At 38.2% G+C, this 21,605-nt stretch overlaps 1 protein-coding gene across 1 annotated transcript in view; it reads right to left on the reverse strand.

The window, feature by feature from the left end:
• RNF128 (ring finger protein 128) overlaps window positions 1-21,605 on the reverse strand; it is a 55,164-nt gene that overhangs the window by 20,419 nt on the left and 13,140 nt on the right. The window contains exon 2 of the mRNA XM_075184266.1: window positions 15,263-15,510. Coding sequence (XP_075040367.1) covers window positions 15,263-15,510 — 248 coding nt within the window. The remainder of the gene's footprint in view (window positions 1-15,262; window positions 15,511-21,605) is intronic.

A 21,605-nucleotide genomic window follows, 5' to 3' on the forward strand; every position in this document is an offset into this window, starting at 1 on the left:
CTGCTAGATAGCAGAGGTTTGTTCATCAGAGATGGAGTTAAACAATAATTGTAGGCAGGGCTGTCTCCAGCCAGTACAGTCAACAAAACATATTGGATGTATTAAATGTACCCATGGATTTATCAATATTATTTTTTTCTCAATATCTTGTTAAAAGAAATGAGTAGACAGGGTCATAGTACAAATACATATTTTCCAACACTGGAAACCAAGACATAAGAATGATAGGTAGAAAAAGAAAGGACAACTTGAATTACAAACCTACTTTTGAGGAGATGGTCAGATAGGTTATTGTAACAAGTGACTGCTCTTTAAAACCTTAAACAAGGATTTATCAAGTTTGTGTTGAAGAGATTAAAAAAGGTTTTATACAGATATGAAAGTCCTCACTACTTAACTGTAGTAGAAATATGAAATTGTAATAGATTTTTATCATGATCTTGATCAGTGGTAAGGTAATATTGCCTTAGGGTGTCCAAAGTCTATATGTAGTGTTACAGCAAAAAAATTAAAACGTTACTCTGGCGCAGAACGAACAATATGCAAGAGAAAAAAAAAAAAATGAAAACAAAGAAATAATTAGTATGGTTAAAAAAAAAAAAAAAAAATTGTGTTTTTCTGAATATAAAAAGGCTGCTGTAGAAAAAAAAAAAAAAAAAGGGATTGCCTATATATATCCCTTTCACCAAAATCACTAAGTAACACCAAACAGCGCTCTAAATTCTATTCATAAGAAACAAAGAGGGCAGAAATAAGTAAAATATAAAAAAAATGTACTAAGCTACAAAATAATTTATAACAAATAAATTATAACACTAATGCGTCACATGTGAAGCATATTAATCATGAAGCAGATTTAATAAAAAAAAAAAAAATTAAAAAAGGTTACACTCCTGGTTACCTTTAATTTTCTTATTAAATCTGCTTCATGATTAATTAATTTTTCACATGTGACGCATTAGTGTTATAATTTATTGGTTATAAATTTATGTTTGTGGCTTATTAAATTTTTAAATTAAATTTACTTATTTCTGCCCTCTGTTTTTGATTTTTCTTATGAATAGACTTTAGAGGGCTATTTGGTGTTACTTAGTGATTTATATGTATTGCTAACTGTAGGTATAAAAAGGCCACAAAGTGTCTAAAATACATGGTTGACAGCCATTGAATGCACTATTAAGGATATATTGTGGAACTTGAGATTCTTATTACTAAAGTGTAACAAATGCCATAACTCCTTTTATTAAAACCCCCAAAATCAAAAGGTCTACATTTTCTACAGAGAATGGGATTAGCTCCCAACATGCAGAGCCCCGTATATACACCCCCCCCTACACAAAAGCAGGCAAATGGAGGATGTGCTACTCGTATGTGTGAGGGATCCAATGAAGCTGGAGAGGCTGACTCTGGATCCCATTATAAAAGCCCAGTAACGCCATCCTGAGGTGACATTACTTTGCTGTGAAATACTTTGCTTTATGTAGCTTAATAAATTGTCCTCGTAGAGGTGCGTATGGACAGTGGAAAGTGCCTGTACTTGAGTGAATGCCAGAGAAATATACGATTTCTCCAGCGTTAACTCTTTATTAAAGAAAAAGCAGTGAAAGATTTTGCCAGCATTTATGCTGGCATTTTGGCTCTTCACCACTTGTTAAATAGACCCCATAGGTTTAATCAAACATCTTAGGGACAGCATAGAGATTATAGTTTTTCACTTTCAAAGTATGGTGTAGACATTACTCCAAAAGAAGCATCTACTTTCCTTGGGAGCTAGAGCCCTAGAGTTCCAGATTCCATTGTGTGCAAAGTTTAACTTTACTTTTCCTCTTTAAAAATTAATTACACAATACTAGATTAGAGTTATCTAAAGTGCTAACATTTTGCAGCACTGTGCAAAGGTGAAAGTACAGAGAGATATGACAGAGGTAAACAACATACAAAAGGAAATGAACTTCTGCCATTTTCCATTTGTTCTCCTAGTTACACTAGTTCAGTAGCTACAATACAAAAATAGTTAAAGTTTCTTTCTTTCCAAAAGGACACTGCTATATTTCCATCATCATAATCTAGTATCTGTAGTAAGATGGTAGATGTGGCAGGAGGGGTAAAGCATAAACTATTCTTTTACACCAATCAGCTGCCTAATATTGTGTAGGTCCCCCTCATACAGATAAAACAGCTCTGACCCATAGAGACATGGACTACACAAGACCTCTGAAGGTGTCCTGTGGTATCTGGCACAAAGACGTTGGCAGCAGATCCTTTAAGGCCTGTAAGTTGTGTGGTAGGGCCTCCATGGCTCGGACTTGATTTTCCAGCACATTCCACAAATGAGAAATTCCACAGATCTCAATAGAATCTAGCAACATCTTGAATTCTTTATCATGTTCCTTAAACCATTCCTGAACAGCTTTTGAAAGAGGCCACTGCCATCAGGAAATGACATTGCCATGAAGAAGTGTACTTGGTCTGCAACAATGTTTAGGTAGGTGGTACATGTCAAAATAACAGCCACATGAATGCGAGGACCCAAGTTTTCCCAGCAGAAAATTGCCCAGAGCATCACACTGCCTCCGTCGGCTTACCTTCTTCCCATAGTGCATCCTGGTGCCATCTCATCCCCAGGTAAACTATGCACATGCATCGGGCCGTTCACATGATTTAAAAGAAAATGCGATTCATCAGACCAGGCCACCTTCTGCCTTTGCTTCATGGTGGACAGGGGTCAGCATGGCACTCTGCCCAGTATGTGGCTCCGCAGCAAGCTACGATGCACTCTGTGTTCTGACATCTTTATCATATCCAGCACTTTTTTAGCAATTTGTACTACAACTGCTTTTCTGTGGGATCAAACCAGACGGTCTAGTCTTCGCTCCCCATGTACATCAATAAGCCTTGGGCACCCATGACCCTGTCGCCAGTTGACCGGTGGTCTGTCCTTGGACCACTTTTGGTACGTCCTAACCACTACATACCGGGAACACCCCACAAGACCTGCTGTTTTGTAGATGCTCTGACCCAGTAGTCTAGCCATCACAATCTGGCCCCTGTCAGAGTTGCTCAGCCCCTTACGCTTGTCCATATTTCCTGCTTTAAACACATCAACTTCAAGAACTGACTGTTCACTTGCTGCCTAATATATCCTGCCTCTTGACATGTGCCATAGTAATGAGATAATCACTGATAAGTGAAGTAAATAACATTAATGTTGTGGCTTATCAGTATTTATTACAATGGTAACGAGGAAGAGTTGCATACATCAGGACAGACAGGTTCCTCCGGTGTATACGTTTCTAGGTGGATACCACTCAAATTCCAAGGGCTGGATGAACCAGAACAAGGTAGATGGTTCAACTTAAAATAAAGCTTTGGCACAAGCTAGCAAGGGGCTAAAGAAGTGAATACATAATCATAGCTCTCAGCATGTCTGTCCCCGGGAGCAGGACAGGGGACATGACCATGTCACAAAGGAGCATGACCACAGCAGGACGGGCACATGGTCCAACTCTCAGAGAGCTGACTAGCACTGTAAAGCCCATTACAGAGCTCCCTTTCTGCCAATATTCCCACCCGCAGGACAATCATGCCCTAGGTGGGACAGAGCCCTCTAATTGGGAATGTCCCACTGAAATCAGGAAAGTTGGGTGGTATACATTATAGTTGTCACCTCTTATTTTATTGACGATTTCAGGCTATACACTTTTTGGTTTTCACTGAATGTATTATAGGAGTGTCATGTAGACACTTAATGCACCGAAATTATTCAGTAATCCATACATGGGGCTTAATTCCATTATTTCCTTTAGCAATCTATACGGTTCTTCTATTGATTTCATAGAAGAAAATACATTTTAGGAACTGTGTATGTTATTTAACACTTGTTTGCTGCACCTATATCCTTCTGTTCTACTGGGTATTAGTAACATCAATACAGAATGTACATAGGATTATAGGCAAGTAAATGGTGCACAACTCGCAAAATACATAGCCCAGAAGGGCCAATGGTACAGGACAGATACAGGGAGATCGGGGACAGAACAGCAGTACCCTTTCTGCCTCCGTTGGATTTTTTAACAATTTTGAGAAGTATGGAATAAGTGCAGAGGTTCCTCATTCCCTCATGTAGCATCTTTGAACTTGCTTCTACATGTATTAAACATTTTACAGTTTTAATTGTGGCCCCTCCAAATTTATCCTATATCCCAATGCTGCCCTCAGACCAAAAAAAATAATAATTGTGCACCTCTGTATTAAAACACAATGGATCTATGGCTTATTAGCACAGCTACATAAAGCCCCTTTCTGACATTATTGGGCGTATTTATTAAACATGGAAAAGCCTCATAGCCAGTTAAAATGGGTGATTTTGCCAGAGATTCTCCCTATCAAAGGTTATTGCCAGCAGTAGCCCCGTTGGCAAACAAGTTTGCCAGCTTTCTCTAGCGAAAGCTATAACACACATATATACACATAGATAGATAGATAGAGATATATATATATATATATATATATATATATATATATATATATATATATATACACACATATATACATACACACACACACACACACTAAGTGAAACTGATAGCTCTGGCCTTTCAGTTTCACTGCTCATATGCTGCAAGACTAACCAGGCAAAGTAGTAATGGCTTCCAACTCCTATACACTCAGCCGCTATGGTGATATATTTATAAGTAGTTATGACATTAACAGATTCTCTGTTGATGCGATAAGCAGCAATAGAAAATCTGTGTTATCGCCACATCTTGATAAATTGGGGCCTTTACTACTTGATTGTTTAAACAAAACAATGTCAATCAGTTTAGGTAGAACTATCAGAAGAAACTATAGTGGAATCATCTGTGCAAAATGCTAAAATGTAAAAAAAAAAAAAAAAAAAAAAAAAAAAAAAAAAAAAGGTACCTGAAACGGAGTGGATAAGTTTAGGGACAAAAAAAAATAAAAATAAATAGTAAGAGACAAAAGCAACACTCACTAAAATACACAGCATACAATTACAGTTACAAAAACAAAATGTTTGAGTATAGAAAGAACACATGTAGGTCTTGTGTGAAATGTGTACAGGGGTAGTAATAGGGTAACCTAGAGAGGTTTAGAGGGTGGCTGAGAAATTTGATATGCATGTTTGAAGAGGTGGGTTTTCAGAGAACATTTGAAGGTTTGGAGACTAGAGGAAAGTCTTATGTGCGAGTCTGGGAATCAGAGCAATGGCAGCATTATAACGCAAAGACCCACAAGTCAATGAGTGCCTTTTTCCCTTAGTGTGTGCTGCTCTTGCACCCTTGGATAAGAGTGTGGTCCTACTACAAGATATTATAAGTATGTTTGTTGGGCAATTTCCAGGGTATTTAAATAGGAGTGGTAGATCACAATACATAATGTCACAACATAACAATGGATATAACTCCGGTCCTGATGACCTAAGTGCTGAATATTATACCATTAGTGTACATCCACATAAAGCCTTTGATCGTTTCACATGACCACATCTAAATCAGATTACTTTAAAGTCAACATTTTGGCTATTCTATATTTAGAATCATACGTAACCGACCCAAAGTACATCTAACAATTAATAACCCAAAACACAGAAGGCTTCTAGGCAGAACAACAAGACAGGGCAGGCAATTATTCCCAGTACATTTAAATCTTGCATTAGATCAGTGGAAATTAATACAAATTCATTCTACAGAACTGAATCTCTATGTAGCCCTGCACAAGAACCCCAGACTGAGGGTCAGCGACAAGGTTAATCATGCTTACTTTTGCGCCAGCATGTGGAGTGGGCTGACGGAGAGGAGGTCAGTGTCTCAGGTGCAGGGGGAAGGAGGAGAGGGAAGCCACCATCCGAGAGGCAAGTCCTGAGTGATAGGAGAGACCATGAACCAGTGGGGATGTATTTAGGCACCTATGCAGCAGGCAGGCAGTGTCAGTCAAGAGACCACCCAGAGCAGAACCCTGCACCAGAGCCCAAGCTGTATATATATATTGAGAGCCCCTGATGAGAGACGCAGGAGGCCCCAAACAGGGGGGGCTAAAGCCAGAAGAGAACACCAGACTGGGAGATGGGGTCACCCCAGGGAACTAGACTGCCACCAGAGAAGGTATTATACTGTGTAAGACACTTCACTGCTCTCAAAGTAGGAAATGTTTTACCTGCAACCTGTCAATAGTGGGAGAGCCCTGCGAGTACTTATACCGGACTTTAAAGAGAGTCTATGGTCAAAGAGGAAGATTCCTGACCTGAATGAACTGCGGGTGAGCAGGTTGAAGTTCAATCAAGAGAGAGTTGCTGTAGTTTTCCATCTCTCCCCAGTGTCATTGTTGACAGATAAGCGTGCATTTGGACCATATGGGGTATAGCGTTATACACTAGAAACTGACCTTTAAACACAGTAAAAGATATATTGTGAAGTGTCGTTTTAAATCACAGGAGAGACAGTTACCACAGCTGTGTTCTATACAAGGGTACCCATCCCTCATAATTTGGCTGGGGGTGGCGGTTGAAGGGAAATCATATGTAGCCCGGATTACTAATGTATCCGATGATTACAGAACAGATAGAATACTGTTTAGCAATTGCTCAGTTAGCTACAACTGTATATGAAGAATGAAAACACCTTTAAATCACTCAGCATTCAGCAAGGCTACAGAAATAAGTGGAATCACATTACCGACCTCATCAAACCAACTAAACAAAATTGTTTATTTTGATTGGTTATCAACTAATCAACTATCAGGCAGAAAGAAACTTTTGCACATGATATTCAGAGTTCCATGGGTGCAACTAATCACAAATATAAACATGCATTAATGTGCGAGTTAAACAACCTCTCAAGAGTTAAAGCAGCATGTAACAATAGACTACAGTCAGTGGTTAGTATCAAACTGCAAGCTGGAGAACAAGTTTCTCATGTGGCTTAAATAAAAGATAAAATGCATTGTGATTGGATAGTGCACTAAAACAATGCAAAAAAAGTTAAAATATCTAACAGCGGCTAGCTAGTGTTGCATACACACCCAGCACCACTTAAGAGAATATTTTCAGTTAATCAGTTAAGTTAATAACTATTGTAAACAATTTATTGTTCAAGGATATCTGGTTTCGTAGGTAACTTGTGTGGTTATTTTAATATGTATTGCGTAACAAGGAAGAAGGTTAAATTACCTCCGTGAATAAAATACAAGTAGTGAAAGATAGAGTTGCTCCACCAGTCATATTTAGAATATCCCCCATTGTTTAGCGATATTTAATACAGTATGTGACATTTTGCAAAGACTTAATTTTCCTGAAATGTTCTCAAGCTCTACAGCATGATCAGAAAATAATAATAATCCTCCTGCCTTCATTGAGTTGTTCAGATTGCCTTTAATGGTATTCTGATAGGCCCATGAACGTTGTTTAGACTGTAAGCTCCAATGGGGCAGGGACTGTTGTGAGTGAGTTCTCTGTACAGCGCTGTGGAATTAGTGGCTCTATATAAAATGATGATGATTAAGGGATTGTGGCAAACATTGTAAACTCCCCAGTAGAGATCCTGTATTTGACCCATGACTAGGCATTGGTTTGTGTTACCCCCCTTGTATTGGCTAGAAGCAAACTTAGGAAGTTGCATCTGTTACTTGTCTGTCCAATCCCAGTCATAGTTTTTGGTTTAGTGGATTTGGACTTACACTCAATTAGCTTATAAACCTACCCCCAAATGATGTGGCACATATCCCTTGCCAGTTAGTCATGTGTACTTGGAGCTGTTACAGCGAGACCACCACCACACCAACTGGTTTGACAGGAGAGGGGGTTATGGGAAAGAGAAGACAAACAACTGCAACTGTATTAAATGGCGAATTCCAAAAGCAAATTACTACCATCGCCATAGAAACATTAGACAAATACAAAAGGGAAACTAAAAATATAGTGTTGGCGTACATTTTGCTTAACTATTCCAGCACTAGGATACATATACAGCGTGGACAAAGTGCAGAACAGTCAAAATTTTACCTTCGTCAACCCAACTGAACGAATGGTGTTGGATCTAGATACCAATGGTCTTGTTGGACCCTAGGGGCTATTTGCTTGCCTTACATTTGTAGCACAAGAGTGTTTAGAGCTGAAACAGCATGCATTAGTCTTCCAGAGCAAAGACAGCTGCCTCTTTCTCCTACTACATGTCCTACCATATAAAAATGGAGTATAGAAGTACATGGCAGAAAATGTGTACAAACAAGGACATTTAGGCTCCCCACCAAATAAGAAATCAATATACTTCATTATTGTTATGAACCGAAAGTCCAAAAGGCAATAATGTGATAAACAGAATACTTGTTTACCTATTCATTAAGCCAAACACAACACACACACACACCTTAGACTTTAGTTTATTGCCATATGACCACAAATGTGTGCCAAGTATCCTCAGAAAACAAAAGATTTGAGCATGCAAATAAAGATCAATGTTGACATTTATTTTTGAGAGCAGTTTAACAGAGGTTGGCGTTCTCCTTTAAGCCACTAAGTATCACATTATTCTATATCACTAGAGGAAATAAATAGAACCTATACACCCTCTGAGTCATTAAAGGATTATCTAGGAATGTAACATGTGTCATTCATCCAGGAAACTGCATGACATTGCAGTTTATGTAATGGGCCCAGAATCACAGTTACATATAAAGAACAAAAAAGGGACAGCATTTCTCTTTGCAGTTCTTTGCTTGATTTAAAAGTAGAGCTCAGAGTTACGAAGACATTAACTGAAGCCTGGGACAATACTACAGTGTTATTGCAGATTATTGCTGTGAAAACTGCAGTTTAACTCGAAGCCACACTAGCTCCTCTTGTTACAGTTGTGCCCTCTTCCACTTAAAATAAACACGGACATGAAAACAGAGTATGAAGGACTCTGCTCATTAGAGAGCTTACATTCTGTCTACCTTGAATGTGCCTGTTTTATGTATGTCCTGTTTTCCCTACTGTACAGCGCTGAAGAGCACTGTGGCTCCTTACAAATCTACGATAATTTAAAATAAATAAAATCAAGCTATATTAAAAGCTAAATACCAGTCTATTTTTGTCGATGAAATAAATACTTTTCATTGATTTAACAATATAAAAAAAGTGTCTAAATAACCTAGTAGTATTAGTCTCTCCTTCCCACAGTAACAAAGCTTCCGGATTCTGCTACACTAGCATTCCATATAGAATCAAAATGAAATCTAATCCAATGGTCCCAACCAATACACTGTTTTGGTACAGTTTTATATCTGAAACGCAATACATGCTTTCAAAGGGTAAATTATCCAGATACAGACATCATTTTCTTACATTACTGTCCATGCAGTGTGTTTTATTGCCACGCCTTTAGACAGCGCACACAGCATTCCATAGTATCTGGACTAAACATAAATGTTGACTTATTTTGTCATTCAAAGAGACTTCTTTCCCACTGCAGCTAGCAGTACTTAGCCTACCCCTAAGATCTACCTCCAGAAGCTTGATAATAGGTCCTCCATACAATAAAGAATCTAGACTATGGGGTATATTTACTAAACTGCGGGCTTGAATAAGTGGAGATGTTGTCTATAGCAACCAATCAGATTCTAGCTGTCATTTTAAAGAATGTACTAAATAAATGGTAACTAGAACCTGATTGTTATTGGCAACATCTCCACTTTTTGAAACCTGCAGTTTAGTAAATCTAGGCCTATGTCTTCTCCTACCGGAACTTCCCATTTCTGGAACATCGTACCAGAGTCACTTAAAACTGCCACCTGTCTGAAATTTCTGTCATTCAGTTATATAAACATTAAAACTATAAACACGTTTATAAAATGCAAATGCTTAAAGCCTTTTTCCTGTAATTTGGTCAAAACTGTATTCAGAAACTGAGGGTTGAGTCCAAGTGCATTTCTTCTTGGTAAACTTTTTAGATTATTTTATTTCACATAAATATTAAAAATAGGGATTCTGTTTTTTACTCATGTAAGCCCTAAGTTTTGCAACTAACTGGTTGAAACATAAAATATACATACATGTACCTTTGAAATAACTTATCTAGCGACCTGTGAGTGCTAGCTAGGGATGGGTCCATGATTTTGCTTCCAGTCCTGTATCAGAGTCTGAATTGCTACCCCTTCTATGACTGTGATTATGTTAAGCCGGCTACTATGTGCTTGAGTATTTCTTACAAGAGGGAGGCTCCAGAACCCAGTTTGAGAGGAGACGCTTCGGAGACTCGGGAAATGAGCTTGAGAGAGATTAAAAGGACAGGGTGATGCTGACCTGTCAATGAACCAAGGATGGGTGATCGCCCTGAGAGACACCAGCAAATCGCAAGAGAGAACATTAGTTTACCGAGTGTAGCCAGAGACAAAAAGGTGTAACTCAAACATGCTGGTGTCAGAAGTGAGAGACAAGATGGTAAAACGATCACGTGAGAATACCTCAGGCAAGTCCCAGACTTGCTGATTGGGCATATTGTACAATACTCTTCAACAGGACATTTCAACAAACCTAAATTTTATTTAGTCACAAAATCATAATAGCATATATATAAGAAATACATTCTGAGTGTGATGCCAAAAGGAAGTCAATTCATACAAAATGTTTCACAACACTATTTGAAAGGAAAGCCATCCACAGCTCGTTGATCTTTGCAGACAAAAAAACCCCCCAAAAAAATAAAAATCAAGATTTGGCCAGCAACACTATTCAGTGAAATTGTTCAGAGTTTATCCCACGATAATGCCATGCAAACATTCCGCACTTTCATGAAAGTCTGGCCAGTGAGATGGTTCTACTGACATTTATGTCCAACACTTAACTTGCATCAAGAGCAAGAAAAATTCTACGACATCTAGTCAATATTGATATAAACAAATATTCAGAAATCATAAAGGATCCTTGGGATTCTGAATATTTATGCAGAAAACTATGCTCAGAAAGGTCACGTCTGTACATTGTGAAGGTATTCATTATGCGGGCTGTATTAATAAAATGCTGGTAATCTAGTTCAAAATGGCCGTCTATTCTATGTAGCTGACCGTTGCACTTTAAAAAGTAAAAATATAAAAAACACTATAGGTAGTAACGAAATACGATATAAAAGGAAAGGGACAAAAGAGAACTTTAAAATCTCTGCTTTAAATAAAAAAAATAAATTAAGAAACAAGAGTGATGGCTATACTTGTGTATATAATGTCAAAGGATTGTATTCAAAGGTTAAGTTTATGGGGCAGTATTCATCTTAACACAATAGATTTTCTTTTATATTATATGTGTATCAAATATCACCTCAACTTGCTTTAAAATATCTGGCTTTACAAGTACAATATGTGCCATTAATTTACATATACAAGCAACATATATTCTAATTAATCTGAATATAGAAAGCTCATTCATGCCATAGCCCCATCACAAAATGTTCCTAATGCCTTTGTTCATTGTATGCAATTGTTGTCACACTATAATTAAAGCAATTAGAGGGGCGGGCGTCAGCAGGAGTAGATCTCTGAACTCTATGTTCCCTAATGCATAGGCCAGGTGTTCCAATTTACAAAAGGTATATTATGCAGCAAAACCTGTTACTTCGATTGATATATCAGGATGCCCAGTGTAATACTGGTTACTGCTGTCACTAGAATGCAATTGAAAGAATAATATGGGATAGGTACAAATTGTTCCTGAATCAACGTTTTGCTCTTATTAGTCTGAATTCTAGAGATGGATTGTTATCTGTGGAAATTTAGCACCCAATTCCTTCTGCTTATAAATTCTTAATAAAACACTTAATAAAATATTGCATCAAGATTAGGGGTATGAAGAATATGCGGAAACATAGGAAATGGTTCTCTAAATATATATGCAAATATTTTCACATACGGTTGATATCACAGGAGCCCAATTACTAACATTGTTAATGTGAGCCATAATTCTGAAACACACAAGAGCACCTTATTCCTTAAATCAGCGCATTTCTAGGTAGAAACCCTGAAATACAGAAACATGCTTCTGACAGTACTCCACCACAAAATACACTAAATCATGTATTCATTACTTTTCTACATTTAAATGTTGCTTTGTCCTAACTAAAACAGATGGCAGTATACAAATTATTCTGTATACTGGGATTTCAAATTGTATCATGTTCTAGAGCAGGGGTTGGCAACCTCTCTATCAGTGTGCCGGAAAACATCTTTTGAACATTCAGTCTTAAATAACGAAGCACACAAATCTGACACTCAATACCCAGACAGTTACACACCGACTGTTCCCCAACAGGCTCTTGACAGCGGCTGCTTGTAATACATACTTGAAAGGATTCCGATGAACGAACGTGATGGCCGCCTACAATGACGTTTCTTTGAAGAGTGACTGTATTAACGTTACTGCTAAGGTGTTAATTTAACGTGTTGCTGGCTCCACAATCTACAAGCCTTTGTAAAGCACATTGTAGAACTGGTGCCTCCTTAAATTATCAACATTAATACGGTCACTCTTCAAAGAAAAGTCATTGTAGGCGGCCATCATATTCATTCATCGGAATCCTTTCAAGTGTATATTACAAGCAGCCGCTGTCAAAAGCCTGTCGGAGAACACACCCTCGGTGTGTTCCTGTCTGGGTATGAAGTGTAGGATTAAGGGGTATCCAACCCCTTTTGAAGCCCAGGTCTGCCAATAATAAAAAAATTATATATATATATATATATACACACACACACACACACGATGCCACCTAGAGGTACCCCCCCCCCCCCGGTTCACATAATGCCACACTTATCCTCTGGCGGCTCAGCACACATATCATTGGTTCCTCAAGGGAGCCTTGAAGCTACTTCCCTAAAGCAGCCGAAGACTACTAAAAAAGGAGCTACTTCGCATGCGCAACAGCTCCCTTTCGGCCATCTTTGGCTACTTTAGTAATGGAGCTGTGGAGCTGCGGCGTGCCAGCCATAAGCGGTCCGTGTGCCAAAATTGGCACGCGGGCCGCTTCTGGCTGGCACGCCGGAGCTCCACAGCTCGGTGTTGCTGACCCCTGTTCTAGAGAATCATTAGAGCAAGTCATTGTCTCCTGTATTATCTAAAAGTAATCTTGCACTGAGCTTTATGAACATCTTAAGCAATTAGCGTATGTAGCTATATGAGGCCAATTAAGCAATTGAACATGAAACATTATTACAGGTCATAACCACAAAATCACATTCCTAAGTTAAGGACAGACATAGTTGTGTAAACCCCTTGTTAGTTTACAGAGAGTGTGGCCAGAGAAAGGAGGAATGTATTGATGTCCAATGTGAAAGATAAAGTTGGTGCAATAGAAAACATGTTAGGGGCACAGGAGAGACAGGATGGAAAACCCAAAATGAACAATCCAACTCTTATATTTTTGTGACCTGACAGTTGTTCAGGAATAAGTTTACTAGTCTACACACGTTTTATATATTGTTTCAGGACAGATTGGAATTTCTTTCGGTAGCATATTAGAATATATATTGTTTTATCTAATGTCCGGTGGTCGAAGTGGAAATTTAGAAGTGGTGGTATGGAAAATGCAATGGGAATGTAATTTGATAGTGTTACAATGAAGGCAGCAGGAGAAGTGGCAGTATGACATACCACCGTATACCAGCCCACTTCACCACTGCTTATGGAACATTTCCATGATTTTATTCATAACTACACCCACTTATTGCTATTCCCAAATATTTACACCAAATGACTACTTTATACAAGGTCTGACATAGTTATAGGGTCCAGGAATAGAAATGAACACATTAGTTTTAAAAAAAAAAATTCTCTCCCTTCTGATATGCTAAGTTACCACGTGAGGACAACATACAAATTTTGGAGGCTGAAGTCAATTTAGGTAGTATTGCAGTGACCATTATTAACTAATATTTACACATTGCTGCACAGGTATATTACCGGTATGTCACAAAATGTATGACGTGCTCTTGTTACGCTGACAAAAGGAATTTTTTGTTTTTCAACAAACTTTTTAAAAACATTTTAGTTGGCGATATACAGTCATCAACAAGTCTGACGTACCTCCACTGCACACTAACATTGTTAGATCTGGGGTTATTTGGGTCTAATCTATTAAACTGGGTACACCCCAATTATCGTGCATATCACATGATTCTCGACCATTTGTTCAGATATTGCAAGAGTGTATGCTCCCACCAAACCATATCACATCTGTTGATTTGTTTTTATAAAACTTCCTAAAAATCACTATCCACCATGGAACTGTATCACTTCAGCAAATGGTTATGATAGATGAAGATCACAGATGGGAAGGTAAAGGACGTAGGTGTGTACGCATGAATCAGCATTCTCATCGGGACTTTTAACAGATGTTGCAATCATTTAGAGACACTGTATGTGAAGTATGATAGCATAGGTGTGTACCCAGCCTTAGATCCACATAACATTTGCTCTAATAGTTTTACCAGCTAGGGGAGATCATGGCATCACCAGGTTACCCAGAATTCCTCGGCCCTGAATGTTCACTTTGAATGCAGGCTATCGCTACACGGGAACCCATCAGGCTTGTATCCAGCCATGAAAACAGATTCTCAACCAACATACTATATATTGAGTCTTTAACTGGACATTAATCTGACCAAAGCTGGGTACACACTGATGCAGATCACATAATAAATGACAGCTTGTTGGAGCATATGCACTGTTGCAATGTCTGACCAATCACATTTTATCGTACAGTTTGATTTGGGTTTATAACCTTTCTAATAATCACGATCAACAATGGAACGATGTTGGGCAAATGTGGACATGTGTACGCACTCACGACCAGCAGTATAGGCAGATATCTGTAGAGTGTACAGAGTCACAACATTTTCAGCAGATGGTTATTAGAGATGAAGATCACAGATTTGTAGGTAAATTGTGTAGATGTGTACCATGAATAGTAATTTTCTTCGGGACTTTCAGTCGTTGGTAAAATAGTTACAGAAATCGTATCGGATGTAAATTTCAATAGTGTGTACCCAGCTTAATTATCCTGCCCAATAATTATCTGGCATGTTACTCAAAACAGGGCCTGTCTGGATAAAGGTTAAGAAGCTCTAGTCTAGATGGTGAAGCAGTCTACCGTATAAAACCCTGTCATAGATGAGCCCATTTATTAGATGTCCTGCTGGAAGTAGTAGTGTTTTCAGGTTTTATAAAACAAGGAACCTTTACAAAAAGGAGTTCAAAAGTTTATGGCCAACATTATCTTACCTGTCTCTGGTTCTGAGCCCTCGTGTGTCTCCACCGGCGGGCTGAATAGAAAATGAAGTAGCCCACAGTAGCTGCTGTGACAACGAAGAAAGACACAGAGACAAAGAAGATGGAATAGTGGTTTACCCAGGACCCATGCTTCTTTCCCACATCGATCAACATGGTCACCTGGACGTTACTCCGAATCAGCTGCACGATCTCCATCCCTTTTAGGTATCCAATCATGATGGCAATAGTGTCCTTTGTGCCTGTGAAAAAGTGGGAGATAGAGTTTGTGTTTAGAAAATAAAAAAGGATTTAAAATTTGAACAAAGGTAAATTACAGTTTCTGGGCCCAAGTCATTAAGGTGAGTAAAGCATAAAAAAGGAGTAACTTTAAACCTGGGCAAAACCATGTTGCATTAAAGGGAGAGGGGGGGTGGGGGGGAGATGAATTTGAAATGTGGGGGGGAGATTTATAGTTGGCATAGGGCATGTCCTAGATTAACTTTAAAGTTCAATGTAAAATTAAGCCATCTAGGATTTGTGTACTGGATGAAAAAACAGCCAGTATTTAACTTATGTGCAAAATAGTAAACTAATTTGCACCCCTTGCATTGTAACATGGTTTGTCCTGGAGAGCACTTACTCCTTCCCCCCCCCCCCCCCTACTTTCCTTAATGACTCAGGCCATCTATATGTAATGTATAAAGCCTACATAAATAAGAACATCACATCACCAAAAATTAGATACTTCATTAAAAAAAACAAAAATACATTTTCTAGAAAAGTACTGATATAAGGCATTGAACGTTAAAAGTGATTATCACAAATAAAATGTAAAGAAAACACAATTGTTGGCATCTGTTCTTTACAGCAGAAAGTGCAGGTCATTCTTAATAGTGCATTGCAACTGAAAATTCCATTTGGCTCTACATTTTACTTCCATAGATCTGGAGACTCCCTAGGCACAAATAATTTGCCAAGCTGCTCCATCCCAACACCCCCACTTCAATGTACATGAAAGGAAATCAAGCACAATTAGTGCAATCAATGCAGAGTGTCAGACGCTCAATCTAAGAGAGTCATGTTCCAGCTATATGTATAGGTTTGTTTATAACACGTAACAAAACTATCAGTTGGAGGGAGCAGCGCATTCAAATAAAATAATCAAATAGGAAAAAGCTGCAAAGAGCTTATAATCTAAAAGTGTATGTTTGACTATTAAACCTTTACACTTCTTTTTGATGATCAGTTTGGCTAGTAAAGGTGTTATATAATTTAGCCATGCCACAATTGATCAGTCAAAATGACCAGCTAAAGTCATTAACTACTTTTATATATGAAACAGGCAAGCGAGTATCAGCTCTGAGACATACTTTTGTTGCAGAGCCCATTATATTTTCTACCTGCAACCAATTAATGTGGTGGAGATATAATAAAATTAGAAATATAAAAAAAGAGAAAGTGAAGTCAATGGGAGATAGCCTGAAGCCTTGTTATTCAATATCTCAATCTGTAGGGTGGCATCAAAACGAAGTCCTCAAGAGCAACCAACAGTTCATGTTTTCAGAATTTCTCTAACCATGCACAGGTGAGTTAATGTATTTGATTGGGTCAGTAATTATCACACCTGTTCCTCAGACAGAAATCCTGAAACCATGACCTGTTGGTAGCGCCTGAGGATTGGGTATGAGCACCCCTGACCTACACCATGCCGCACAATGTATATATACACACACACTAATCCTGTATTGGAAACTGTTCCTTGTAATCCTGTTCTGTGCATACTTCATTTAATTACTTTAAACATAATCAGTTCCAGAGTACACAGTTTATAATGAACAGTGATTCAGATCAGAGCAATTACCTGCTTTAGGTTTTGCCTATTGTGCAATAGATATTACAAGTTTGCATACGCAAACACGGACTATGTGATTATGGAAATGTATATGGGAAGAGTAAATGTATCATGAGATTAAAGGGACTCACAGGTGATCTCATAAAAGCATCAGAGCTACATATAGCAAAATCCTGTCCTTCTGTTCCTTGTGAAACATTAGTGCTATTCAAAATGTTTATCACTATATTTACTTAATCCATATCCTGCATCTTTATAACTAGTGTTGAAGTATTAACACCTTAGACATTATCCTATCTTTGCTATGCTAGTATATGGCAGGTGATGCTGAGACTTCTAGTCCCACAACCAGAGCTGTAACTTAGCATTCCAAAGCCCTGGGCAAGAAAGACAAATGCAGCCCCCCTAGCCCTCAATTTTAACCAAATTAAACCTAAAATATTCCTAAATTGCGCCCCCCTTCAGCGTTCCGCCCTTGGTGGTCGCCCCTGTGTCACAGACCTAGTTACGGCCCTGCCCACAACAGAAAGAAGCATTGGTTACCTATACCTGCTCTAGGTACTTAGCAGGACAGTCCAAGTTGTGAAAATGTTTTTGTTTATACTTAAATGTATTTAATATATAAATGTATTTATAGCAATAATAGAAATTCTATTATCCCTGGTATTTACCAATATATCTATATTATTAGTTTTGTTCCATTTTTAATCATTTACCTATTACTTACAGAACAGTTGCTACACAGGTAATATATATTTCATTCACATCATGGAATAAGCCCTTAAGGTCTGTTTTGGCATTGAATGCCTCTTGGTCCCAGGACACTAATCAGGGCTAACAACAGCATTGTTTGGTTGAGAAGCAGCACTGTTTATTCAAGTGTTATTTTTACTAGTTTGACTCTGCACCGTTGGCCTCCATAACAAATATGTAGACAACCAATACCTACGAAAACTTAGTTTTGTGTCTTTTTTACCTTTATATGAATTGAACAGTGCACATTCTTTAAGCAAGTTACACAATTACTACTAAAATTTTAAATCTGTTACAGGAAAAAAAAAAAGTAAAAATAAAAAGCAACAATGTTTTGGAAATCAATGGTCTCCTTTCTGCCATTACATTTTACATGAGGATTAAAAGGCCAGTGAAATGTTATTTTTTTATTATATACACTACATATTCACAGGGCTAGTGCTGCCATTAGGTGAACCTAGGCCGTTGCCTGGGGAGAAAGGGTGTAGGGGGTGCCTAAAAGGCTAAATGGGTGAGATAAATGTCACTCATTCAGTGACTGTGGACTGTGGTGCCCCCACACTGAGAGACGGCCACTAACATGACAGGGTCAGCGTCTGGCAACTCTTACCTCTGAAGCTGCAGGCTGCCACTCCTCCATGTTTGTAATGGGCTAGCAGTAGGGCACTTGGCTATGATGTCATAACCCAGTTCCACATTTCCAATAAATTATGATGCCACCCTGTCCCCACAACAGCACTGTATAATATTAGATAAGAATCGGGATAGTGTACTTTTAGGGATGGGAGCATCGTGACAAGTTGTATTTGTTTTTATTGAGGGAAAGGTTTCTTAAAAGCAGGTAAAAAAAAAAAAAAAAAAAAAAGCTCAACACATTTATATAAGGAAAGGGGTACAAAACCTTGAAAATAATCCAGTTTGGGGGGACAAAATTCATAGAGCAAGCAAGAAGAAAATGAATAAAGAGAAAGAAAAAATAAAGGAAAAAACTGTAACCACATGTCACATGCACCAAAATTTGGTTAACAGTCAACCAGAACACAAATACAGAGAACCAGACATGAGTAGTAAGCAATACATGCAGCCAAAATATATGCCAGGTTATTAATGGCTTGGATGACGATAGTATCCACGTTTAACTGCTGGATTTCCTTTCAATCTACAGAATCAGCGTTCAGGAAACATTGCTGTGAGACCCCCCCCCCCCTTCCAAGAACATAGAAAACATTGCACTGCAGGGGGTCATCAAGGTGAGCGGAGAAGGAGGAGCTAAAGAAATGGCGGGTGAGAGAAAATAAAGCTATATTGGCTACTGGCATGAACACAATACATATTAATCTACTAAAACATTTATAGAAAATTAAGAAAAACTGGATTATGTTGGTATCCCTAATAATATTCCAAAGTTCCATTATAGAATACTGAACTTTTTTTTTTTTTTTTTTTTTTTTAATATTACAAGAAGTGGTAGCATATCCGTTTTGTTAAAAATCAGCACATTTGCTACACAGTAAACAGATGCCTGAAAAGGTCAATATCTTTACAGGGTACAATCACTGTGCGATGCATCTTAGAATTTGTTCTGTTTTAATGTTTTCACCTGCTCTGCATGAAGTTGCCATTTGATGACTAAGATTGCGTTCTGTGCTTCTGTGAGACCGTGGCCCATATATATCATGGAGCGGAGATAACAGTTTGCTTATTGCAATAATAGAAGCTATTTACCATTAAAGTATCACTGCAGCAGCTGAGCCAGCCAGTGTTCAGTGCATCAATGTATAAGTGAACTGGATTGACTTGTTTACACATCTTTACCACCATTTATTTATATAGCGCCACTGATTCCGCAGCGCTTTACCCGTTCACATTAGTCCCTGCCCCACTGGAGCTTACAGTCTAAATTCCCTAATACAGACAGACAGAGACTAGGGTCAATTTTGATAGCAGCCAATTAACCTACCTCTATGTTTTTGGAGTGTGGGAGGAAACTGGAGCACCTGGAGGAAACCCACGCAAACACGGGAAGAACATACAAACTCCACACAGATAAGGCCATGGTCGGGAATTGAACTCATGACCCCAGTGCTGTGAGGCAGAAGTGCTAACCACTAGGCCACCGTACTGCACACATCAGCTCATTTTCCTAGACCCTGCTATTGCCATCCTGAGACGGTCTACGGTAAATAGACTTAAACACATTCTGCAAGGGGAAAGCCCTTGATGTATTTGGAGAAGCCCCAAATCCAATGGAAACACCGATACCTCACCAAAAAAGAGATATCTTCCAATAATTAATAGACTCCTATATGTGACAAATTTTTGGAAGTCAACATATTGGCTCTCAATGGTCATAAGATTAGTGATACAGGATGTCACCGAGAGGAGAGTCTAACCAACAGCCAATGTATATAATGCCCCAGTCATAGTATCAGAAAGTAAAACACAGAATACACCATTTTATAACAGATTTTTATCACCAATAATATACATGTTAATAATTAGGTCCTGCAATTAAGCTCCCGCTCTGGCTGTACTATTAGTTTACAACTATCCATCAAAAATGCACTTAGCAGCTGCTAATGCACGCATGAAACCCACGTTAAAATTGGATGAATGGTTTCTTATGGGCTGTTTCCACCATTGCTTTCGAAAATGTTACCATACAGTACAACCCATTCCTCATGTGTAAACAAATTGCATCCGTAGAAGTGAAAAGCATCAAAAGTGCACGGACAACACATCACTAACAAGCATCTAAAGCTCTCATTAGCTTTCAAGTGTTTTCCCCATGGATATGTATGAACAAGTTTAGAATATTAGATGTTCCAAACAAATAAAAATTAACCAGCATGACAGGCTCACTCGAAGACTTTTCATCCAGGCAGTTTTTAGACCTGAAAATTCCATCGCTTTACTCAATATACCAAACATGTCATTATAGAATTCCTTCTAAGCATGGGGAGATTTTTTTTAGAGAAGGATAATGGTTCTTCCATGAGAATGGCTCATTGCATTTGCATAAAATGTGTTTATAGCTGTGACAATATTACTGTTGTATGCAAATATTCACAAAGGAAATGACATGTTAGTTTTAGTAGATAACCTAGAAATGTTAGGTAAAGGGGTATGGTGTATAATTTAAATTTATCTTTTAACACTCAATAGAAACAGTTGATGGCCATTTTGTGTAGGTATACTTTTGTCAAAAAATCCGCTACATTTAATTTTTACAGTTTATTTTTTTGTGTTGTTTTGTTTGTTACTTCAGTCAATATGCCCACACAGCAATTCCAGAACAAATAAATAAAAAAAATTTTTTTTTATTTATTTTAAGATAAATCAAATTAAGGTTTATTTTGGTGGGTTCATCATCAGAATTTGTTTGGCACCACAGTTTCCATACAGCATTAAATGGTGTAGCATTAAGAACATATGTTCAATGCCCATGTGCATGAGCCCTAAAATGATCATGCATAGGCAGAGACCCCACTGTTTAATGCAAGCACCAGGATTTCAACCCAAGTCCACGTGGGTGGCTAAAATGGAAAACATCTGGTAGTTCGGTGCACAGACAGAAAAATGTATGTAGTTTTCCGCTGTCTTCATACACACCGTCAGATAATGGTCATTGCAAAAATCAATACATATATAGACTGCCTTACCCTGAATGGAGTTTTATGTAGGAATAAATAATTATCGAATTGGAGGGTTCCAAACTGCCTTTTTTGCTTGTGCGTATGCGCATATGAC

The sequence above is a fragment of the Mixophyes fleayi genome, chromosome 9 (assembly GCF_038048845.1).
Source record: "Mixophyes fleayi isolate aMixFle1 chromosome 9, aMixFle1.hap1, whole genome shotgun sequence".
Lineage (NCBI taxonomy): Eukaryota > Metazoa > Chordata > Amphibia > Anura > Limnodynastidae > Mixophyes > Mixophyes fleayi.